Source organism: Empidonax traillii, unplaced genomic scaffold (genome assembly GCF_003031625.1).
Source record: "Empidonax traillii isolate 1590-97213 ecotype Southwest subspecies unplaced genomic scaffold, ASM303162v1 scaffold2:size4533513, whole genome shotgun sequence".
Lineage (NCBI taxonomy): Eukaryota > Metazoa > Chordata > Aves > Passeriformes > Tyrannidae > Empidonax > Empidonax traillii.
Window position 1 is genome coordinate 2,362,352 of NW_020955195.1, and position 25,019 is coordinate 2,387,370.

Here is a 25,019-nt window from a genome sequence, read left to right on the forward strand (position 1 = left end):
TTTTTTAGCTATTGGAAGCAATTTTTTTTTTTTTGTAAAATAGATTACTGCATTTCATCTTGCGTCTTACACTTGGCACTTAAGCAATTCCTCTTGCCTAAGTGCATGCCACGTTCCCTTGCATGTGCGTTCCTTTAGGTCAGCCCAGCTGTGGTATATGCAAACTAGACATCTTCCATCGCATTGGAGCTGTGCTTGTTTTCATCAATGAGCCTTTTAAGCATGCTGGAAGTAACGAGAGCCGTTTGTTTTGGTCATTCTGGGAGGCTGACCTGTGACAGGCTCTTCAAAATGACTTGGCGTGTTGTGTCAAAAGGAAATGTTGTAAAACAGCAGCCATTTTTTGGAAATATATATCTGTATAAGTGTGTAAGGAGGTGCTGAGGACTCTGGAAATTGTAGTCAGGATTGTGTTATGGTGTACTTTGTTAACTAGTGCTGACTCTAGAGAAAACTGTCCCCTATGGCTTATTTCTAATTGGTAAGGATAGGCCCACCAGTGTCCCAGAAATACATCTTTGGGGGTTTGGCTTTGGCAGAGGAGGCAGGTTAGGTACTCTGAAGAGCTGAGGGCCAGGAATGTCAGTGCTCGCTGTGTTAAATCTGGGCGAGGTCTTTGAAAACTGTCATGTGCTCATCTGTCCAGAGTGGAGCATTCAGAAGGACTCAGCACATAAAATACTGACTTATGAAAAATCAGTTTTCTCAGTTCTCATGCCAAGGCTAAATATCTTTAGAAACCCCTTGCTGTTTTGTCTAAAGATTTGGGAAGTCAAGTTTCTGCTCTTAACATGATGTTATGTTAAGACCAAGTCTTGTCAGAGTAAAATCCAGGCTCACTTCAATGTGTAGTACCCAGTGCAGTGAGCAGAACCTAATACTGGGCTTGGGTTTTGTCACTAGTTGTTTTAATAGCAGCAGTTCAAGCAGCTTGTGGGTGTTTTGTTGTTGGCCTGTTGCTAAATGGAGTTCTTTTCCATTGATTGTCTCCAATTTTCTGTGAGGTTGGAGCCCCCTTAAATAATGAAGTAGTTTATTCAGTGTTTTGTGGCTGTGTGCATGCTGCCTCAAGGACCCTATGGATGAGTGAGAGGCTATGTGTCTTGGACCAGAGATGGCAGGTCACTGGAGGTGTTCCATGAGACTCCTTCATCAGCTTCCTGGTATTTTGGCTTTATTCTTTAAATGATGGTTTTATAAAATTTGTCAGGCCTCCTCAGGGAGGGAGAATGAGTTAAACTGGTTGTGAATTATCACAAAGATGGATCCTTAAAATTGTGCCTGTCAAACAAATCACTGTTATTTAGAGGGCTGATGTGGATGGCCATGTTGAAAGCAATATATTAGTTGCCTTCAGTATTGGTGAGCACTGGAGGACAAGGCCAGAACCTGTTTACTACCTAACCTAAGAGCAGGTAGTCAGTGTGTGAACTGATGTAAACTAGTAGAGGATCTTGCCAAGAATTGCCACTAAAATGCTGTTGTTTGTCGCCCTAATTCTTGCCTGCTGACCCAGAAGCTCTCCAATCACATTCTTAGGAACAAGGAGTTGGTGCAAACTCTTGTGACGTGACCCTGGGTGATTTTGAAGAGGAAAGCACTTCTCTGTGAATGACTCTTGAAATGGAATAAGAAACTTTGTGTCCTGTATTCATTTGGCAAATGGTAGAGAAATGTCCTCTGTGGGGAGGTTATGAAAGACGTGCTTTTAGTGTCTGTGTGGCTCCGCTGATAACGATCCTGTGTGCCAGGCAGAAGGCTCTAGGTTCAAAGCTCACACCTCCACTGCTGATCCTGCACTGGTTGTGATTGCTACAGAGTCCAGCCGTGCTTAACCCAGGAGACGGACGTGTGGGATCTGATGGTTTTGTTCTAATCTCTGCTTTGTGTGCTTGTGGCCCCAGGTGAGTTGCTTGAACTCTGTGCTGCTAATGCTTCATATGGCACCTCTTTGTAACCTAGTTCAGGCTCTTTGGCTCAAAACATTAAAAGGTCAAAACTGTTATTTATATAAAATTATCATTATATAGGTGGCAGCTTCCCCTCTTTCCTAGAGCCCCAGTAGGTGTCGTAAGTTTTAGAGGTGGAAGTGTCAGATTTGTTCCTTTGGGTTTTGCAAGCTTTGTGTGAGTTTTGATCACAATGGACACGACTTCTGGTTCTTTATGCACTTCCTGTTTCTCCTGTGGATATTAGCTCCAACTAGATGATTAGCAGCAGAATAAAAAATTACTTACATTTGTCCACAGCTGCTCCTTATCTGGCCTAATCTTAACAGAGTCTGGATTAATACTGCTTTTTCCTCTTCCTTTAGTCTCATTTGAAATTGCATGCGTGCAAGGTGCTTTCTGGGAATTGAGGAAGTTACAGTGAAAATGTCTTCCCAATACTTACGCCTTGAGAGCTTTTTGTGGCCTTGCACAGTTCTAAGTTCTACAAAGTGGATGCAGTTGTGTTTGAGTAAGTCTCTTGGCTACAGCTACTCTGCTGGAAGGAGGAGAATCCATGTGTTTGGCAGAGAAGCGGCCAAGACACTAGACCTAGATTTGGGAGATGGGGATTTGATTCTGGACTCTTGGCTTAGCCTGTGCCTCTGTTACACCAGTCTCCATCCAGGATGCTGGTTCTTGGGGGTTTACCTTGTGAGAGTCAGAATGTCAGTTCATAAGGGAGACACTTCTGTCCTGTTGTTCTGTGTACAGTCCTTGTGGGGACCTGCTCTCAACTCATGGCGTGTGGATCACTGGGCTTTGCAGAATTCACGTGGCTCATGATCCTGTTCACCTCACAAAATGCAGCCTGACACTACCTAAAAGAAATCGAATGATAAGACATCTATCAGCATTCACAAGGAGGACTATACTTCTGCTGAAATATGACATTTGTGCCTTAGCTGCTGCTTTTCTTTCAAAGTGGGTCTCACTTGACTTATGTGATAATTATGTAGACAAGATCTGTCGGAGTTAAGCAGATGTACAACATTTTGTCTGGGACAGAAAGCCTGAAATGGTGGACCATGTCTGCTTGTGGCAGGGGAAAGTGCTGGCTCTAGTAGCTCAAACCTGTGCTTCATCCACCAAATAATGCCTGTTGTGCCCTCATAAAGGGCATCATATGTGGCCTTCAGATTGGCACTCTCCATGGCCGCTTGATCTGAGGAGAGTTGCGAGTGCTGGTAGCTTGTGATGTGGAAAATCTGAGAGGACAGAGGCTGCTAACTGATTTCACAGAGGCCACTGAACCTTCATTAACTAATAAAAGCTTTTTAGCTCTGCTGACAAGGACTTAGTTAAAGTTGTCCATAGTCTCTTGCCAGAATTATGAAGTGTTCCAGTTTCAACGTTTGTTAAGTTCATTTTGTTCCCTCTTGAAATAGTGATTTTTTTTTTTTTTTTCTCCAGGGGAAAGAGTTTTTTGCCCCCCTCTTTCCCTCCCCTCCAAGAAAGCAAACAGCTGCATTGTTTGCAGAAAGCTGCTTTTGAAGGCCATTTTGTGTTTACTTAGTACAGACACCAGGCATGGGGGTGGAGAACGGATTCTCTGCCACTTGAGGTTTTTCCTCTCTATATCTACAGCTGTAAAAATACATTTCTTTGTATTTAAGGTGGATTAGATCTGGAGACTGTTGGTATACCAGCAAATGGACTTTTCCACAGCCATTTTATTTCTAAGTAGTGGATAGCACTGTTCTAGAAAGAGAGTTGGCCAAAGACTGCTTTTCTCTGTCATCGTTTTCAGAAGTTGCCCTGCAGCCTAACTTTCTTTTGAGACCAATTTTCTGAATTGCACACTGAGATGAAATTGCAGCCCTGTAGATCTGGAGGCTGTGCAGGTTTTCTGCAGCAGGGCAGCATGTCATGTGCAGGGAGTCTTCTGCAAAGGCAGACCTTGGGACAGTGCGTGGACTCTGTGCTTTAATTGTGCCAGTCCATGTTCTACTGTGGTACTTTATGTCACAGAAAACTAGTGCTATGGGGATGATTTCTTGACACTTTTCTTACCTTAGACAGAAACAGTATTTCTGCTTCAGAGAGTTCTGGGTGAGTGTCAGGAGCTATCACTGATAGCTGCTGTTGGCTCAAAATTTTACATAGGTGAGACAAAAAGCATGCATTGGAAACGAGCTGTGTTTTGGCATTGCAGTGCTAAATGTAAAGTTGGGCTTTCCCAGCTATGTTGAACTTATCAGACTGGTCTGAAATGGAGATACAGATGGACTTTAGCTCTAACTGAGTTGGAAGTGTTGGGTCTATCACTTTTCTGCATCTCTGTCATACAGTTCTTGCTTATAGTGAGCTGGAAGAATATCTGAAAGGGTGCTAATCCATTTTCCTCTGATATTCTTAGCTTGCAGAGCGCTTTCTGATGGATTAGTAATTCAAGTGGACCTGGTTAACTTGTGTCAGCAGTGAACCAAATATGTCAGCCTTTGTGGATGAAAATCAGAGGCACTAACAAACCTGTGTTACCCAGTTTGTAACAGATAATGGGGCACAGAGTGTTGTCATTGCAGCAGTCACCCAGCATGGCTGGAAGAAGAACTGGATATGCTTCAGGTTCAGGGGTTGTGCTCTTGGTGATCAGTCCAGTGTCAGGCTCCATGCCCTCGTTCAATGCAGGGACTTAGCTGCTATGCTTGCAACTGGGCAGTCCTTAAAAGTCAGTATTTTTGCATCATATGAAACTTGTATCTGGGCAAACTGGTCTTATTTGAAGGCCAGGACATTTGCGTTGTTCCCAGCGAAGTTTAGCCGAACTCCAGAGAACTGAAGTTCAAGCAGGCGGCACAGCTGAGCCTTCCTGGCTGTGCAGGCTTCTGCTGGTCAGCTGAGATGAGCTGAATGATCAAATGTGTGCCCTCTCTCACTGCAGTCTGCTACTGTGATGTGCGTGCTACAACCTCTGTAAAGCAGCATTTCCGTGTTCTGGATCCTGTGAGCCGACTGCAATTGCGAGGGATAAATATTTGGATTTTTGCTGATAGGCATTGAATCGGCTGCCCTGACGTTGGCTCAAACGTCCCACAGACTGCCTCAACTCTCATTTTGCCTCTGTGCAGAGTGTTAAAGTGCAGGAGTAGGGTCTAGTTCCATTGAGGAGAATGCCAAAGGCCTCTTTGACTCAGTGGGATCCTTTTTTCACTCTTCCTGTGGCATTTCGTACTCAGGGATTTGGGTCTTTGGTTGCTGGAAAGCATTGGAAATCAGTTTATTGCAGAGAGTTAACAGTTCTGGGGGGCTGGGATTGAAATATGGAGTGGGTACTCTGAACACAATTCTGAAGATAAAAAAAAAAACCACCCCTGTTACATAAATACCACTGACTGTAGAAGGCTGTACAGTCGCTTCCTGTCCTCTGCTCCTGTGTGCCAAACTTGTGCAGTAGCCACAGGATTAGACTCAGGAAGAAAGGGTTATGTTTCATGGCATCTCGGACAGCACAGCAAACCAGTACCAGTATCCTTGTGGATAAATGCTTGAAAGGAGCAATTCTCCCAGTGTCTTGTGAAGAGATTTTGCACCAGGTTAGTGGTTGTAGCTTGCCTGTGTACTGTGTGAGTAGCAATCCAGGTTTCTCAGTAGTGTGAGTAAAAGCGCTGCCAAAATCCCCAAATCCTGAGCGGAAATAGGACAGTGGAGAAGGTACTAAGGAGAGGTGATAATATTCCCTGCTTGGTTTGGTTGCTAGGTTACACGTTAATTGCAGCTTTTAAATGTGTAGCACTGGCATGCAGGGGAGGTGCTGCAACCCCCACCTCCCACCCAAACCTGTGAGCAAAGGTGTGCTTTGGGTCCACAGTCATCAGCAGCCAGGGTTTGTCCTCCTGAGATCCCCCAATAAGAGCAGGGTCGTTTTCCCTGCTGTGGCCTGTCAAGGGCCTCGCTGTAAGCACGTCTGAGAATCCTGTCAGCCAGATGTGCATGCAGCTGGAATGTGTTAATGAGTGGCACGGTGCTCCAGCCAGCAGGAAGCACTGGGCCGGGAAGGATGGCTCTCCTGTCAGATTAGTGGTGGGCATCCCTCTGTGAAGAAGCATCTGTAGAGGTCATGTCTGTGAGTTACAGCAGCACCTACAGAAGTTAATGAGCCCATGCTGACTGTACACCCAGCTGCCTGTGTGCTGACATGAGGTTCAATTTGTAGGGTTTTGTAGGCATCTGTTATTGTTCTTTTGGTTCTCTGTGCTGGCATTAGGAAGCGCTGCTGTCTTGTTGTGATACTACAGTGTAATTATCTGTAGAGCTCAGTGTAATGCGTTTAATTTATTTTGTTAGTCATGTTAGGGAAATTTTTTTTTTGTATCACAGGCCTTTGTTATTAAGGGAAGTTTTTAATCTGCAAGTCATTGCAATAATGGAATTTGCTTTTGGATGAGACTTAAAGATCACAATTGTTCATCAAAGCTCAGAGCTCCCATCCAGAATTGCCATTTAACTTCTAATCTGAACTCCAGTGTAGGACTGATCAGAGCATTTCCCGAGGAGGTGTCACTTTCCTAGTACATTTATGGATTTTGGGAACCCTTTCAATGCAGTTTGCAATCAGGCAGGCAACTCTGAATCATAGGACTAAGGTACGAGTTTGTGGGACTCCAAAATCAAAAGCATGTGTGTTCCCAGTTTAACAGGTGTTTGAAGGAATGATTCTCTTCCTGTGTGTTTGGATCAGCTGCTAGTTATCCTGTTAACACTGAGTCTGTCGACAGGGTATATTCAGGTACATAAATCAGAATTAATTTAGTGTGGATTAACTTAATTCCTGTGTGAACACTTATTCAGAATTAAACTGCTCTTAATTTGAAGTGGTCTTAAACTCAGAAGTATATTAAATGATGCCACATTAATTCTGGGGAAAAAAAAAAAAGATTTAGTGACACTTAACTAATGTATTATAAGCTCATCTTTCTGTACGATTGAGTCCTCCTGGAAGGTTGTGTACCCAAACCTAGACCACGCTATTATTAATAGCCACCAAAGAGATTGATGTATTTTTTTAACCCTTTATACTCTCATACTCCAGCAAGATGCATGCTTAATGCACCTAATTCTCAACAGTGCTGGAGGCCAGGTGTTAGCAAAACCTGAACACTGACTCAACAGCAATTTTCCATTCACTTTATCCTGATATTAACAACTCTGGGGTCATTCTTAGTTTCAAGGAAATGGATGCTTCTCCCTTGCTTATTAAAAGCGAAGCACTTTCTCCCAGAAGTGGTGGTACTGACTGGACTTCAAAACAAAGGCTTTGCTAATTTGGCAGCAGGCTTTTCACCGTTGTAAAAGTAAATATGGGAAGAGGCATTAAGAATAAGAGTTGAAATGCATGATTCTGTCTCGTTCAGAAGGGTCTTTAAATCAGCTTTCAAATCCTAGTACTCTTCTTGTTCTGGGCCATTCTTGCTTTTGGAATTTTTGGGCCAGGAAGGAAGAAAATTGTCTTGCAGAACTCCTTTGGAGCTTTGAGGGAAGAGACAGTGGACCTAGATCTAAGCCTGCTGAGACCAGTGAGGCTTGGCTGGAGTGCATGGGGTAAGGAGGCTGTAGGGAAGTGCCACGTGGGTGCTGCAAGGTCGCAGAGTGCTGCCTCTTGTCTCTCCCTATCTTGTTGCCTTTTCTCTTGTGACTCCCTTTCAACTTTTTTTCCTGTTTCTGTTTTCTGTCCTTAGTTAATGCCCGGCCACAAACATCTGAGCTGTGTACTGCCGCTGCTGCACAAAGGGAGCTTCTAGGCTTTGCTGAGGGAAGATGGCTTTCTGGACGCAGCTGGGATTGCTGCTATGGAAGAACTTCACCTACAGAAGAAGACAGACCGTAAGTATTGTCCAAAGGGTGTTTTGAGATCTTAAGCTGGAGCCTTTTAGCTTACTTCTCAAGCAAAATAGGGAAACATCCTGTATTTTACTTACTGTTTTTCCTCTAGTGGTCCCTGGCTGAGCAACTAGTCTGGCTTTGGAAAGACCCAGTTCAAATTGAAAAGCTTTTGAATATTGCAAGCTGCAACAACAGTGCCAAAATTCTGCCACTTCCAGATGGCAGAAATGGTGGAGGCAATAGCAGGCATCTCCAGTCACTTCAATGAGGGAGGGAATCCCAAACCTGCTGTGTAACTTTACAGCAGGAGATACAGATTAAGTGAGTGGCATGGAGCACGCTCTTGTATTGGCATGGGGATAAGCTTAGGCAACTGATATTTTTCTACTAAGGTGTGTTCTGAGTAGTTTTAGGTGCTAGGCTCACCGTCTGTTAATGGTGTGGAAATGTATCTGTTCAGGTAGACAATATGTAAGAAGAGTTTCTCTGTGCCATAACAAGGGCGCCGGGGTGTGAATCTAGCACGGTGCTCTTAAAATTCTTTTGCCTTTAGGTTATAGAATGCTGTAACTCTTGCAGATTAGCTAAGAGCCAGAGAAAACATACTATTGGGCATAGGCATTTAGGGAATAGCTGTGCTGGATTAAGGCATGTCCTGTGCAATAGGCTTGTTCAGAGGATCCAGAAGGTTAGTTCTGACCTTGAGGAGGCATGAGGAGGGAATGTGAAAGGAACATGAAGCACTGAGGTGGTGAGTGGAAAGTGGTCTGATTAGCTTTCTGAACCCTCCAAATGTCAGGGTGCTTGCCAGCTGGTTGGGTTGGGTTGTTTTAGAAACTCAGTGTCACAAGGGAGGGGAGGCTATCATATTCACCGCTGGAGACAGCGACAGTCCTGAAAGTCTTCACTCAGGTGTCTGAGGTTTGTTTTTATTGGACTTGTAGAGTCATTTCGGGGCTGAAAATAGTCCATTCTTAAATAAAACAAAGGTGCCTCATGGCATCTTCGACTTTTCCTGTATACCTCTGTGGTTACAGAGCTGACAGTGATGACAGAGTTTTTGTTTTGCATGTTTTTGCCCTTGCTTCATGAGTCTTGATCTCCCAGGACAGAACTGCCCCACCAGAGAGGCTGTGGACTGTGTCATCTGCAAGGAGTGAGGTTGTCTGCTCTCTGGATGCATGGGCCAGCATCCTGACCTTGTGAACAGCCTCATAATTTATAAAAAAGTTGCAAATGACCTGGGGAAAACAGTCTCAAAACTGGCTATAGCCCCTTAAGATTGGCTCTTCTCAGCTATTGCCTACGTAACCTAGGCTCTTGGAGCTAAATACATCCTTACTCCCTTACTCTTGACTCCTCCAAAGCTGCCTTTAGAATGTAAGAGAACTCTAAGATGTGTGATTATCTGGAACAATGCTTAAACTGGTTAAACCAGGAGGATGTTTCAGATGAGCTTAGTTTTACACTGAGGATGATGGCTTTTTTTTTTTTTTTTTTTTGTCAGGATCTTCTGAAAATAATAGAATCACAGAATCATTTAGGTTGGGAAAGACTCCCAAGATCACCAAGTCCAGCCTTTAGCTGAATACCACCATGCCAACTAAACCATAGCACTAAGTGCCATGTCCAGTCATTTCTTGAACTCTTCCAGGGACAGTGACTTCACCACCTCCCTGGACAGCCTGTTCCAGTGCCTGACCACCCTTTCAGTGAAAAAAATTATTAGTTATGTCCAACCTGACCCCTAGCACAGCTTGAGACTATGTCCTCTTGTGCTATTGCTAGTTTCTTGGGAGAACAACCCTTATCTTGCTATAGCCTCCTCTCACGTAGTTGTACAGGAGCAGATAAGGTCTCCCCTGAGCCTCCTTTTCTCGAGGCTAAATAGCCCCAATGTTGCATCAGGTTTGAAGCTTTCTTGAAGAGGTCTGAGTCTAGCATGGATGTCATGTCAAGGTAGGTGTAGGCTTGCTTACTGGGCAGCAGAGATGCTTTTATATCATTTGATGCCACAAAAACACAGCAGGCTAACCACTTTGGATCTTCTCAGCTCTGTCTTGGTACCTACCAGCAGCTTCAGTACCTGTTTCCTGTCAAGTGCCCCAGAGGGCCTGAAACTCTGTTTCTATAAGTAATTTCATTATGAGGGTCTAGGGCGTGGCTTGTTTTAGTGGGATTTCTCGTATTTGTGGGGGTTTTCCCCATTAACATCTCCTGAAGATGTCGGGAGGGGAAGGCCACTTCACAGGGAGTTGCAGAAGAGCAGCAGAACGCCTCTTCCCACCATGCTATTATCGTGCCTGCACAGTTGTCCATCTGTTTGTTTTCCTGTTAGGACACCGCTGTCCTTGAGCTGGGTGTGCTGATGGGGGCTCTGTCCCATTTGTACTTAGCGAAGATGTTACCCGGTAGTTTGATCCTTGCCCTTCTTCCCACACACGCTAGCCTTGGCTTCCCGCTGAACCCCCTCGCTGGCTGCTGTGAGTTTGGGCTGCGTTGCGAAAGCTGGGTTCAAAGCTCAGCCTGACATGTGCAGTTCAAGTGTTACTTTGTACTGGATAACTTCCAACACCACCGGAGCCCGGGGGAAGGAGTCTGCACGGGGAGGGGGGGAGAGATTGGAAAGAAAAATCACATTCAGGGGTCATTGTTTAAAAACACTTCTCTCCCTGCTTTTTTTTTGCTAGTGAGGGGACACCTCAAACTTGCATGGAAAAGACTGGTCAGCTGCTGGGAGCTCCCTGCGGATGGGGTGATAGCTTCGTTCATTCTTGCTCAACAGATTTCCTGTTGACACAGTGTAGAGCTCAATATTCAGTGGCACCCTGCATCATCAGGCAACGGGGATAAATTTGGCGTGCTTCAGGGATTAGCCTTGGTAGAATATGGAGCAGTTTGTTCTTGGCTGAATGCTGTTGTATTCACCTGCTGCGTGCAAACAGGATGTTCCTCCTTCAGCTCTCAGTGGAGCAGGGATAGCAGAGGGGTTGGGTGCTTCAAGATTGATTTCAGTATCAACCAGGCTGGTCTAGTAGTTGCAGCACAAAAGTCAGTGAGGAGGCTTGGCTTTTCAGTATCTACTCAGTATGAACATCAGTGAGATATGTCCCCTTTAGTATCTTTGTGTCCTCATCTGCAAAGGCCACAGTGGGTGGAAAGTGCTGTCACAGCAAGATCAGGAAGGAACCTGCTGCCCTTTGCAAGCAAAGGAAGGTAATTCAGTTTTTGTTCAACAGCACAAAAGGCTGGACAGGGAGTCTCTGTTGAGATGCTGCTGACACTCTGAGCTTGGCTCTGTGCAAGCCTCTGGTGCAGCAGCTGCCAGCTCCCTCTTATTAAGTAGCATTTTGGTGACTACTATGGTGCAGCAACCTTCAGCTGTAGAGGTGCAACTTGGTCAGTCCAAGCTGCATCCCTCCTTCCTCTGTCCTCTCTGAGCCTGTCCACCTGCCAGGTTAGGTGTGTTGTGTGTGTTGCTTGAACTCAAGGGCAGCATTTTCTCGCTGGTTCTGTAGCAGCTGTAGGGCTGTGAGAGGCTCTCTGGCATTGTTGGTCATCTCCAGAAGCCCCTGCAAGCCCAGCTGATGCTACCCTTCCCCAGACAGTTTAGTGGCAGTTGCTTGGCATACACTCTGCTCACCCTCAGCCTGAGTGGGAGAGGGCTCTTGCTTGTGCCAGGGCATGGCCATTGATCCTGGTGGACTTGTCTTGGTTTCACAGCCACCCTTCTGTCAAGAGGAGGAAAAGTCCTGCTGTGCCACCCTGGCAGCAGCTGTAAGGGGATCCTGAGAACAGAAGGTGCAGACAAGTTGTCAGTGCCCTAGCTCTGAGCATCTTTGATCTCTGGGGGCCAGAGCACTGTTTGATGCAGAGCAAAGCAGGTTGTCAGTGTTAGTGGCTGAGTGTGTGCCGCCACTACGTTGTTTATTGTAATAAGAGAGACCAAAGATGCTGAGGCATCTTCCTGGCACCTTTGTTGTTAGTGTGGTCTATTTCTTAGCCAGCTGTCATACACTGTGTGCATGAAAATAACAGATCACAGCATATTTTGAGTTGAGGTGACCCAAAGGGATCATCAAGTACAACTCTTAAGAGAATGGCCCGTACAGGGATCAAATGTGCAACACTGTGTTACTAGCACCATACTCTAACCAATTGAGCTAATCTCAAGGTCCAATGGGTAACAGTATCTCAAAATTATCTTGCAGAGACCGAGACTCTTATCAGGACTGCCTGGGAGACTCTGATGCTCAATTGCCTTTCAGATAGGGTTGCTGTTTGGTTTGATGTCAGCCATCAAGGGTGTCTGTGAAAAGCCATCCTACATAGTTTCCTCTGCTGGATCAAGTGGCCTTTGCTTTAACACTCTGTTTTTACAAAGTGAGCTTGTTTTGAGGAACAGTAGTCACTCAGAAGTCTCACCTCAAAGTTTGCATGGAGTGCCTTGTGCTGAGTGCCAAGAGTCCACTTTTAGCTGTTAATGATGGAACATGGGAAAACATGTTTGTTTAGGGGATTCTGTCTCCTACTGGGGTGCAGGTCTGACTTCTAAGGAGGCTGATGTAGACCTCTTATTAGAAAAGGCTGTTCCAGGAAAGAAAAGGTTTTTCTTTACTTGACCAAGAAAACACTGTCCTACTTCCAGTAACTGAAAAGCATAAGAAGCGGCAGCATAAAAAGCTTTTGGTTTTTCCTTGTCTCATGGAGTTCTGAAAACCCATGTTTTGGGCAGTGGAGTGGGAGAAGAGGGGTGTGGCTGGGGAAAACTCAGGTCTGGGAAAACTCAGCTTGTGCCTCAGAAGCTCTAGGCTGAGGAGTTGCTTTGTCCACACGGTTCTGTGGGATGTGAACCTTCTCAGTGAATTTCTTCTGCTCTTCAATTCTGTGTCTAAAAAATGCAACGCAGGTCTTTCTTTTTCTTGTCTAGTCCCTCTAAATTACTGAGTTACTTCTTTATTTACCTTACACTCCCTGCCTGTCTGTAGATAACCTGGACCAGTGGGTGCCTACCTTGGGCAACAAATGTACATTAGGACAAAACAATTACTAGATATGAGCTTAAGCTTAATAGTTCTTCTTCCCTCATACTAATATACTTCTGCAGCAGTGAAAGATTTGGGATAGCTGTGCACCAGCACAGTTTCCATGCCTGATGTGTTAGAGTAAAAGCTTGGTGGTTTACAGTGAGAAAGGGATATAAGGACCTTCCACTACCTCCAAATTATGAAACAAAAAATTCAGCTCATTGCTGGGAAGATTCATTGGAAAGTTTTTTTCAGTCAAGGCACAAAAAGAACTACACAAAGAAGACCAAAATAGCCCTTCAAGCACATCTAATTTAGTCCAATAACTGACACATATTAATGAGAAAAGCCTGTAGTTCTTTGCAGATTGTCCTCTGAAGCTGGAGGAACAAACTTCTTGATCCTGGAATGCATAGGCAAAGCAAAATGAGACAGTGCTTACAAAACTATTCTGTCTTACAACTGGATTGTCCTGGAACCTCTGTTCAGACCTGTATTTTGAAATATGATGTCTTAATACTTTGTCTTTATTGTTTCCAGTTCCAGCTGCTGATCGAAGTTGCCTGGCCTCTGTTCATCTTCTTCATCCTGATCTCTGTAAGACTTTCATATCCGCCCTACGAGCAGCATGAATGTAAGTACCAAACACAGCAGCTGCACCCAGAATGGCTGTTGTTTCATGGCTAGAAGGTAATAGTAATGCAGCTGGCAAGATGCAAAGAGCAGTGATTCTCTACTTTAGCTGGAAATCTATAGGGAGGCCTTAATGACTCCTTTGCTTCCCCCTTGGGGACTGCAGTGTCTTCTGACATGTTAATGTTGTTCCAGGACTGTACATTGCTGCTCTTTTTCTTGCTGTTTCTTATTTTTTTGGATTCATAATGAATTACCTGATAATTTGACTGTAGAACTGTGACAAATCTGTAAAACCCACACAGACTGCGAATCTTATTTTTCATTGTTGATCTGTCTGTGGCTTAGCATGAAAGAATGCAGTGTTCTGATCTCTTAAGAAAGCAATCTCATTTCCAGGCAGTAATGTGCATTAATGTATTGTAAAGAGCACAAGTGCAATTCCATTCCATCTAACCATTAGTGTGTCAGCTCTGCATTTAGCAGATTCAGCAGTCATACATTGCTGAGGGAAAAACTATTCTACTTCTTTCTTTACACCCCAAACGGACACAATTCTGCTTTTCTTTCAAAGGACACTTGTTCTTTATAAATGACGATCTGTAGGCTTATTTGGTTGCTGTTGGATTTAGGAAGCATGACTTATTTGTTAGCAACATGCTTTGTTCTGCTGTGTCTGGTGACAGCTTCATGCTGCAGTTAGCTGACTCTGGAAGAGCTCTTTGTTTGTCTTTCCTTTGCCTGATTGCTGCAAGGTAAGGTTTAAGGGTCAGCAAAACATGTTTCTGAAGGGCACTCTGAAGCATTTTGTTCTTAAAACGGGGCATTATGTGCTGTTTGCTAGGTGTTCAAGGTAGTGTGAGGGTCCTTTTAAAGCTCAGGTGTTAGTGTTTGCAGTTTCCCATTACACTTTGGACTCTGCTGGTCCCATATACTGCCTAACTCACTTTCTTCAGTGCTCAGCAGGGTAATTGAACCTTCCCTAAATTAAATCTCATACTTTACACAGCCTTTTCTGAGTGAGTGTTACAGTGGCATTAGGAGAGGTACCTGTGATACAGACATGAAGCTGAAGAGAAGCAATAAGCAGTCTCCTCAGATGGTATAAAAAACTACCAGCTTCAATAGTAGTTCATTTCAACTGGGGCAGTGCCGTTTATAAACTCAAACCAAGCAAGAGCTGCAGTTTCACAGAGCTATGTAGCTTGATCTTTTTAGTCAGTAGCCTCCTTGTAAATCATTTGCTCTGGCACCCTGGTGTCACAAGTAGATTTTTGAATCTTCCATCTGCATCCCGTTTTTTCCTTCCTGTTTATGCTGAGTGTTAATTGCTTTGTCTGCTTTCTTAGTGTCCCCAGGAATTGTGGAGTATAGGTCATCTGGTAACTTTTTAATTAACTTTTATGATAAACTCCTTAATTTTTCTAAAAGGCTCTGTGAATAGGTTTCTAAATTACATTTTTGCTGTCTGGATTGGTTTCACTGAACATTCACTCGCGAGCTGACAAATGTGGATGTGTTTTAAAGTGAAACAATTTTTGCTGAACTGTGAGCAGAGATAGAAATAAAGAAGCTTTGGGCTTATGGTAAACTCTTTGGCAGCTCTGTGGATGCCTTGAGGGAAGTAAGATTGTTATCTGTAGTAGCAGTGCTGTATGCTGTTATGAAATCTCTTGCAGGTAATGCCTGGTGATAACAGTAACAGAGTGCATGCAAGTGCTTTGTAGCCTCCAGATAACCTCAGTATTTTAATGGTAGTGTTTTTCATCAAACAAGTTAGATTTTTAGTTCTTTTCTTGTTTGAGAAGAACCAAGGATTGGACTGATTATCTTCTTAGGATTTCTTATTTCTAGCAGCTTGGCTTAGTGTGAGGAGCTTCTTTCTGAAAACATGGAGGAATATTTTGCTAACTTTGAAGTGATAGTTATGTGGCTTTCACCTGACTAGTCAGAGAAGATCTCTTAGATCTCTGTTGAGCTGACTTGTGTCTTCTAGAGCTTTACTTTTCTGTTCTGTTCCTGTGACCCCCTAAGGTATTCAAAATGCACTTTACTGGGAACAAGGGGAGGGATGCTGACAGCAAGGGACTTTATTCTCCACTGAAAAGCTAGATGTTTGCAGCAATGTAATTGAAAATGGTGTGCTGTTGCACTGTGTTTTCTGTGTAGCTTCTCTGATTTAAAACCAGCAGATTCCTGCTTTGCTCTTGGAGAAACTGCTGTCACATGCATCACTAATGTGTAAAAAGTTACCATAAAGTGTTGTGCACAGTTTCTCTTTCCATATCGCTCTTAATAGTTTCTTGGAGTTCCTAACCATGTAAGATGAAAGGCACGGAGGAGAGAGAAGGAGATTCTCTTGGAAATTTTACAAAAAAAGAATCTGAAAGTCTTAGCAATTTTTTCTCCCTCCCACTTCCCAAGCCCCCTCAGCCAAGAAGAGCAAAAAATGAAAATGAAACAAAAGCCAGAGAGCCCAGGTAAACAGCTCTTCTATTTTAAGCAGAGAACTAGGAACAAGAACTCTATGGGTACTGGAAAAAAGGAACTTTTGATTCCTCCACCTTTCTCCTGGACAGAGTCCTTGGCTTTCTCCCAGGAGGGCTGATAATACTCCCATTTTCCTTCGGCCATGAACATTTAACCAGCCTTGCTGTAATATTTCTTCCTCCTGGGGCTTTGGTACCTCCACTGAGGCTGTGGAGGAAGGGAGCCAGCCCCTTGTGTGATTGAGGCATGCTGAGAGGACGAGATGGGCACAGAGAGGAGAATGTGAATCTCATCAGCCAAATCTTGAGCTGTGAGATACTGAGGAAGGGGACAACCTTCCTCCAGGCTTCCCTCCCTAGTTTGGGGGTGAGGAAGGGAGCTCTTTACAGAAAGTGGCTGGACAGCTCATCTAAGGTGCAGGTTTATACAGGGGAAGCCTTTCTTCCCCTTCACTGGAGGATGAGGGACTTGCAGGCACCTGAACTGTGTACTGATGGAGATCTGCCATGAGTAGGATGTTACTGCTTTGTGCTTAAACAAGTTGTAAACTCTGGCCTACGACTTCAGTAGTTCCATAGGAGAAAGATTCAGACTTGAGCAAAAAGATCTGAAATATGGCAGGCAGGTGGCTAAATGTTTTAGAGCCTCTAAAGTTATAAGATTTATTGGAAGCCAAGCCAATATGGGACACACTTATCTCAGGGAAACAGTGTAGGCTCCCACCCTTTGTTTGATCTTTACAGTGTGTGTAATTGGAGGGAGGAGATTCTGAAAACCAAAAGTACTGAATAGAAATATTATGGATATTCAGAACCCTGACTAGGGCTGTCCCTGTGGCCTCAATCCAAATCCTTGCGTTGGTTAAGACTGTAAATCCAGAGCAACATGGCTGGTTTGGAAGCATGTATGTGTGCATGAGCTCACCACTGCCAGTCTTCTGAAGTTGCCTGTTGCTAGGCATTAATCAGCAAGAAATACTTTATTCCCATCAGCATGGCCAAAAACAATGCTGCACAGCTGAGAGCAGCAAAGAGCTTCTCCTACAGGTTTAGCAAGGGTTTGTTTTTCAGCTGAGGAGGCTGGGGAAGTGTGGAGAACCTAATATGAGCTCAGCACTTCTTACTGTTGGCAGGTCTGCAATAACCACCACAAAGTTAACACTGCTCTTCCAATACAATGCTGTGTAGTAGAGGCTTCTATCATGTGCTTGTTTCCTAACTCCTGTGCTTCTGTTCTAGGTCATTTTCCAAATAAAGCTATGCCTTCAGCAGGCACCTTGCCATGGATACAGGGGATCATCTGCAATGCCAACAACCCTTGTTTCCGCTACCCAACTCCTGGGGAATCCCCTGGTATTGTTGGGAACTTCAATGCCTCCATGTGAGTCTCTCTGCTCTTGCCTCATCTCTGTTCTTGGGGGGGAACATAATGAAAAGGGATATTTGGAAGTCACCAACTAGTTGTAAAACCCTATGATATTAAGGGTTTTGCAGTTTCTACCACCACCGAAGTCCCAAATTCTTCAGCTACCAAATTCAGAGGGAGTAGCTGACAGCTGGTAGTTGTGCAATATCCACAAGTCCAAGCAGTTGAAGCTCTTGGTGAATGAAAAGCTCTCCCTGGGCGAGGACTGAGTCCATTTGTTTATCTCGACCCAGAATTTGGCCCATAAAAAGATATGGCTTTCTAAGATGCTCTTTTATGGCCAGCTTCCCTGTACCTTGTCTGACTTGCTACATTCATACTGTCAGGTGAGTTAGGCTTAACGCAGCGTATAATGTGTCTGCAACCTGGAGAAACCTTTGAAAGGAGCAAGGACATACTTAAATTATTGTGCTTCCAAGGAGAAGTAGTTTACAGGCAGCAGGAGTCCCTCTCTGTCCCAGTCTTAAAAATGCTTTCAAATGCCTGGATGTTCCCAATGTAACTTAGTTTGACCTTGCTTTAGCAGGCATCCTTTATTAGGCTCCTTGGATTGTCCCAGTGGAGACAGGGTTTTCTGTGCTGGAGTGGCATAACTGAAAAAAGACTTGAGTTTGGAATTGGTATGTAAAACTGTGTCTGTGGATGCTGGCTCACAGAGCTGATGACTGCTGTATGTTTTTCTGTTTTCCCCTCCCCAGTGTTTCCCGCCTGTTCTCGGATGCCAAGAGGTTACTGCTGTACAGCCAACAGGACACGAGTATAAAGGATGTCCAGAAGGTCCTGGGAAAACTACGCAAGTTGGGAAACTCCTCTGGCTTAGGTAACAGCATGGGAAAGAGCACCACCTACATCTGGCATTTCTGGTCTGGTTAATCCTGCATGTGTGTAAATTTCAGAAAGGTACCAAAATGGGAATGTGCACGATTATAACTTACAGCTCATCAAACCCTTTCCAGTCCTGTAGAAGTGCCTTAAGCTTCTCCCGTGTCAGAGCTTTGTATGCTGTGCTCCTTAGCTGATTTGGTGGAAGTGAAAAGGGGTGGTGTGCAATGCCAAGAACAGCAGCTGTTCTGGACGTGAAATTAAAATCCTCAACTCACTGAAGCTAGTCAGAATGCTGGCTTTCTCAAAGGAGTCCAAGTGGTGTGTCTTTTTGGAAAGCACTCGTTATTTTGATACTTTGTCAAGCAATGCACACAATGTAGCTGCAGTTTAGTGTCCTAACCCCTGGGCTCCAGAGGGAAGTGTGCGGGAAGAACACAGATGAGGAAAAGCTGGTGTTGGCCTCCAGTTTTCAAACTTGAAACTGGTTATAATCTGACAATGAAGTATCCACTTCCCTTCTTTTTGGAGAGTTCCCTGTTTTGGAGGGTTTTTTTTTTTTTTTTTTTTTTGCTTCTATATGACTGCTTGGTGTAGTATAGTTCATTCTCTTCTATTGTCTGGCAGGATTTTGAATGGCAAGGCCCAGAAGAAAATCTTTTTGTTTTGGGAGTTTGCGCAGCCCTATTTACCACAAACAATTAGAATCCTCCCATTTTTATCTTGACTGAGAAGATCTGGTGTTCCTTCCTCTCCAGTGCAGATGAATGAGTGGCCAGTATGAGATCGCATGGGAAGCTTGCAGCAGACCTGGGACAGGAAAGAACTCTGCCCGGTCTTGGGAAATGGGGCAGGTTGCTTGTTGCTTGTTATTATTTGTAAAAGTTTTTTGGGATTTTTTTTTTTCCTGGAAGATTATATTGGCTCCTGTGTTTAGTGCTGCACGAGTCTCTTGGAAGTGATGGAAAGTAATGGTTTAGAAGGAAATACAACAGGAATACACAGCAGGGACAACAGCCATTGACTGTCTTCACCCACAGCCTTTATCCAGGCACGTGGAGCTCTTTGAATGTAGGTAGTATTTTAGTGCTTTGTAAAAATTGTCCTTGGTTTTACAGCTCTTGTTCTTCCTAGCTCTCTTCATTTGAGCATGTCTCAGGCAGGTTGCAGGAAGAAAAATACTTGACTTGATGTGATGTGAATAGTTTCATGTATTCTGGTGTGGATTTTACACTTTGTGCTTGTAGTGGCATCTGCAAGTTAACCCTTTCAAAAGGAGCAGATACTGGTGTTTTGTACTGAAACATACAGTGAACGTCAGACATGGACATTTAGAGGCAAACTAGCAAAACCATAAGCAGAAGATCTCCTTGCTGGTAAGGTTTGAGGGGGAGTAGTGATTCCTAGAAGTGTTTTGCATACACAGTATTGTACAAGTTGAAAGTCAGAAGGCTCATGTTTCTCTGTACTGTAAAGATTAGCTGACTAAATTGCAAAAACAGGACTCAGACCCAGTCATCATAGATCATAATTCTGTAATAAAATATCTCAGATGTGTAATTAGAAAATCAGTCCTCTGTGTCATTAGAATGACAGAATGCCCATTGTTGGTGAGGCTTTCGGAGAACAAAGCCTGTTTGTCCTCGTTATGGTCATTTACAAAGCCTCCAACTTGGGGGTCCCTGCTGCCCTTTCCTGCTGTGTGATTTGCTTTCTGACAGAATGCATGTAACATCACCCTCTAATCTTAGAAGTATTTATGTATTTATACTTAGTAGCGCTTAGATTCATGTGCAAGGAGGGTCAGCCCTTCAGTTGCTGTTGACAGTGTGGTGTGAGAGATGCAAATCCTCTCCACTCTGGGGAGTTTGCTCTAGTGACTCTGGGACCCTAAGAGGGCAGTTGGAGTGGATGTCAGCTCTAACACACCCCCAAAACCTCTAAGCACCATCTTTTATACAGTTGTTTTCCACAGTTAGCAGGAGGGCTAATTACCTGATGAGCCTGATTGAAAACACTGTAATACCCTCTGTTTTCTAACTCTGGCCTGGACCTGATGCTGTGTGAATTGGTGGTGCTCACAGGGGCAGCTTTGCAGCTTCCCCTGTGGAAGGGACTGTGAGTTCCCTGCTGTGTGATGTGGGCTCTCTTGGAGTCTATGCAGCACCCTCATCCCTCACACACTTATCCCACTAGTGCCTGATGATTTTGAAACAGGTTTCCAGGAGGTGATCTTCTACTGCTGGTATATAAACTGGAGCTGTGGTATAGATTTTTTTTTTTTTCTAATGCTAGTCCTACAGAACATGCATGTCTGTACTGGGCTTCTGATGTCTCTGAACGGTTCAGAGAGCATTTGCCAAAGTCCTTTCACTTGAAGCTTCTTTCAAACAACCCTCACAAACTAATGTTCAAGGTGTGACTCTTAGAGTCGTCTGATCTGAAATTAGGCATGCGCTGAACCCTGGGGAGGGGAGATTTATTTAATGTGGCAGGTTGCTTGCACAGGTATGTGCAAGTGAGTGAGTTAAAGACAAGGTAGGACACTAAGATTTGTTCTCATGCCAACAGGCTTTGTATCTCAGGGACTTCCTGACGAAGTGCGAGGTAATACTTTGTAACAGGGCTGTTTGTGCAGGAGTTTGAGGAGGAGCAGCGGGAAAGAGCTCTCTGGTGGAGAGAGGAGAAGGTGTTATCAATAGGGAACAGTCCACTGTTGCTTAACGTAGCACCTTTTTTTGGCCAGGTAAAGTACTGACTGGTGGTGTGAGGGAGTTCAGCACAGTTACGTGGCCACTTTCAGCAAAGACCTGAGCAGTGAAATCTACGTGCAGGCACACACATACCTTAACATAATCAATTTTGCAGGCAGGTGCCAGGTGCCCTCTCCGTCCCAGCGCTCGTTACATCTCTGTCCAGCCATGTCACCAAGGTCTTCCACGCTCATGATAAGGGCAGAGTGCAAATCAGAACAGAGAGTCAAAGACCGTAGTGACAGCACTTGCAAGAGCATGACATGGCTGCTGGGACTGCCAGATGCAGGAGGTTTGGATCACTGCTTGCAGGCACTGAATTTGCAACTGGCCTCAGTGCCATTTTAGCAGATAAAGTGTTTGCAAGAAATAAGATTTTTTTCTGTTCTGGAAGGTGGAGATACAGCTTGCTCTTGGCTCTGAGGCACACTTTCTTTATTTCTGCATTCTCTCTATAGGGCTCCCAAACACTTTGTTCTGCAGTGCCATGGGGTAATACATCAACGGGTATAATTAAAGCCACCTTCTTTCGTTGTTGCTAACAGCTGCACATATAAGCCTGTCTGGCTGGTATTTGCTTCATTGCTCTTAGTTTTCAGTGATCCCAAAGGAAATGTTTCTATTTTTCTTGAAACCAACCCAACTAAACAAAAATGAAGCAATGAAATAGGCAGAAGGAAACAAACATCGCCTAAGAAATTGCATCAGATCTTGGATTATTATTCCACACGTGCCCTGCCTGTCTCAGTTGTTAGCTGGATTAGTATTGCTCATAGTAGAGGAGAAACATAACTGGGTGGCATTCTCTGCTTATGTTGCACCTTGTTGCACAGACAGATGGTGAGACTGAAGGGGTTTGCAGCCTGTCTGGTCAGTGCTATTAGCGCCTCTTTCATTTAACAGGTGAAGAATGATGGAGGGCTTGGGCTAAAGAGCAGCCTTGGGAGAGGCTTTCTGGTGGCTGTGTCCTACTGTATGATTACAGGGTGTTCAGGGAAACAGGATGTTGTGCATTATCTACTGGGTGACATTAAGGTGATGGCTAACTCCCTCCTCAGTGTCGTGTCCCTAACAAAATTGACCCCCACGCCCTCAAGCTAAACATTTAGATTGAGTCTTACACCTGCCTACGCCTCCCTAAATGAACTGGTTTCCTCCCTGGCTTCCCTTGGGAAGAATCCCAGCAGAAACCACCCAGGCTAGAATGAAGACTAGCAAACCCTGTGCCCAGGTGGCCTTCACCCCTGGAAACACCTGCAGACACCAACCGTGGCAGGGTGGCATTCCTGCTGTTGTACATAAATATACAGCTGGGTTCTCTTGATGCTGTGTTCCACAGGGACATACACATTCTTTCCTTTAGGCTGGGGGGGGAGAGGGGGTAAAAACACTGCCAAAAATGCTGCCCTGTGGTATGAGTAGAGAGATCTTGACTCACAGGGGCAGGTAGGACGGCTGCTTTACCTTTTGTGTTTTCAGTACCAGTTACTTTGCATTAGCCCTCAGCAGGAGTCCCCAGGGCATTCCTGGCTGCTGCTGCCTCCTAGCCCTGAGCATCCAGCCAGGAAGGGGAGCCTGGGATTGTGTGGGAACTGCTGTGACTTCTGCTTTGGTCCAGTGTAGCCTGTTGGGATGAGCAAGAGCAGCCAGTACTGGGTGCTTGGATTGCACAAAGGGTTTTGCAGTGTGCCATCTTGGCTGAGTGGGAGATTTGTGGCAGACTTCCCACATTTGCCTAATTAACTTTTTTTTTTTTTCTCCAAATTTCTGGGTCTCTGAACAGACACAGGCTTGAGTGCCCTTAGATTTTTTTTTTTCAAGTAAATGGATGTTGTGTAGGTGACTGCAGATCTGGAAAACCCTTTCTAAAACATTCTTGGTACGGCACTTTTTATATTCCTTACTACAGGCAGAGGACAAAGTCTCTGTGTTAATCCAAAGGTCCATTTATTTTTCTCTTTTGGTTTTGTTCTAAACTGAAACTGGGAGGCTGACAGTCAAGAGATATGCAAAGGTAGAAAAGACTTCTGATGGCAGTGTTTTGTCCCAGGTTTTTTGATGGGCAGTTAGGTATGTAGCTTCTATTAGTGAGGTGGCATGATACTGACATAATTCAGAAAATATCATAGTAGAACTACAACTGCACTTGTTACCACTTTTAACAGAGCCTACTTCTGCTTTCCTTAATATTCTGAAGCCAAAGATGAGATTAAACAAATAAAATGATATTGGTAGAGGTTAAGGTACAAATGTCTGCTGTAGCATTAAATCTGTTCCCAAGGGAATCATACTTGTTTCCCATGGGACTGGTCATGAACAGTTGTTATGACATGACTTAGCTTAGAGCTTGAGGTGGGTAAATGTATAGCATAGTATGTATGGCGTAATGTGTATTGCTGTCTTCTGATTCTGTAGAACTGGGCTTTGGTGCTTGCTTTTGGTCTTAACTTCCTTGCTGCTGAGACACCTTTGAAGTGAGAAGTTTAGAATTGTGGCAGCTTGGATTCTAGGCAGGTGTGTATGGATGTGAAGACAAGACTGCAATCCCTTTGAATAGGGAATTAAAAAAAAAAAGCCATGCAGTGTTGTGTTAAATCTGGCCTCGCTGGAGTGTTTGCACTATACTGGGTGACACGAGCTTGAGAAAAACATTTCTGAGAATTCTATCACAGAATATTGTGTGAACTTTGTTACAAACACACAAGCAGAATATCAAGTTTGTCAGCATAAGGCTGCACTGACAGTATGGTTACTTTAGGACTGGCTAACCCGATGGTGCCAGCTAATAGCTTGACTGCATGTAAGGAAGTCAACGGTACCCGTAACTACAATTAGCAACAGAGCTATTCCAACAGAAACCAAATTGCCATACTTTAAAGACACTGTCTTTATCTTGCTGTTAATTTGCCTTAGATAAGGACACTGTGATAAAGAAAGCAAGAATTGCTTACTATGCTTGTCAGTAATTATTATTAGCATGTGCTGCGAAAGCAGGACAGTAGTAATAAGTTCTGAGTGCTTTCTTTAGCCTTTAGCTGACTCTTTAGTCCTAACTCTGACTTTTATTTTAAGCCAGCAAATAAAGTGGAGAGTGTTAAGTGAACAATCACACCTTTCACATTTTGCTATTATCTCCCTGATTTTGTATGCAGCCTTGTTGGTACAGTTTGCTAATACCAGGATTACGCTGCTGAAACTTATGCTGGGTTAACTTCACTTTGCTTTTTTTTTTTTTCCCTATGTTTCCCACTCTGACAAAATTTCTGGATTTGTTCTCATTAATTCCTAATCTCAGAATTCTCAGCAAATTGCCTCATTTGTGGAAGACTGCAATTGGTTTATTTAGGCTACAGTCTGAAGTTGGTTGAGACAGCAGGGTAGAGACTTTTCAAATTGAGCTTGGTGTTAGTAGTCCCCTAGGGAATTTGTAGCACTGTTATCTGGTGAAAAGTTCAGCTTTCTCGGGGGATTTCCATGGGCCTGAGCTCTCATGAGAATGGTGATTATGAAATTGCCCCATTTGGAAAAAGCCCACTTCTGTGTCCGATTGGTGCCAAGGCCAGAATGCGTAATCTGGATCTGACCTGCCGTATCTCTCAAGTTAATATTCAGCTTTGGAGCTATCTCTAGTAATAATACATTTTATCTTCAGCATGCATTACAAACTCTTATTACCTAATTTTTACAGCATTCCTGTGATCTAAGTAAATAAACAGCTTCTAAGGAATTGGAGCCCTCATTCTGAATCACAGTAGGATGTGGCAGTTTTCAGTGCAGTCAGCATGCAATAAAAAGTGATGGCTTTGAAATGTTGATGCTGAATCAGATTTATTTTTACACAGGCAAGAGGATAGAGCACTGCTTGACTGAATTTTTTTGAAAATCTGTGTCAGTTCAATTTTTGCGGGCAGCCTTTTTGTGGGAAAACATATTTAAATATTTTTGGTCATTACATAAGTGATTAAATACCTGGATCCTGGCTTATTCTACCACCTGTTGCTGAATTTTTTTGCAGCTTCAACAAACTGCAATCTTCTTCACTTCCAACCCTAGGGTTT

The 25,019-nt window shown here is 44.0% G+C and overlaps 1 protein-coding gene across 3 annotated transcripts in view; it reads left to right on the forward strand.

The window, feature by feature from the left end:
• ABCA1 (ATP binding cassette subfamily A member 1) overlaps positions 1 to 25,019 on the forward strand; it is a 92,268-nt gene that overhangs the window by 7,468 nt on the left and 59,781 nt on the right. For 2 of the 3 annotated variants that reach the window (XM_027895189.1, XM_027895352.1), the window contains exons 1-5: positions 1,795 to 1,904; positions 7,667 to 7,811; positions 13,379 to 13,472; positions 17,200 to 17,341; positions 18,085 to 18,206. In XM_027895189.1, the coding sequence (XP_027750990.1) occupies positions 7,746 to 7,811; positions 13,379 to 13,472; positions 17,200 to 17,341; positions 18,085 to 18,206 (424 nt within the window). In that variant the 5' untranslated portion in view covers positions 1,795 to 1,904; positions 7,667 to 7,745. Of the gene's footprint in view, positions 1 to 1,794; positions 1,905 to 7,666; positions 7,812 to 13,378; positions 13,473 to 17,199; positions 17,342 to 18,084; positions 18,207 to 25,019 lie in introns of those variants that run through there. The other variant, XM_027895267.1, reaches the window with a different exon arrangement.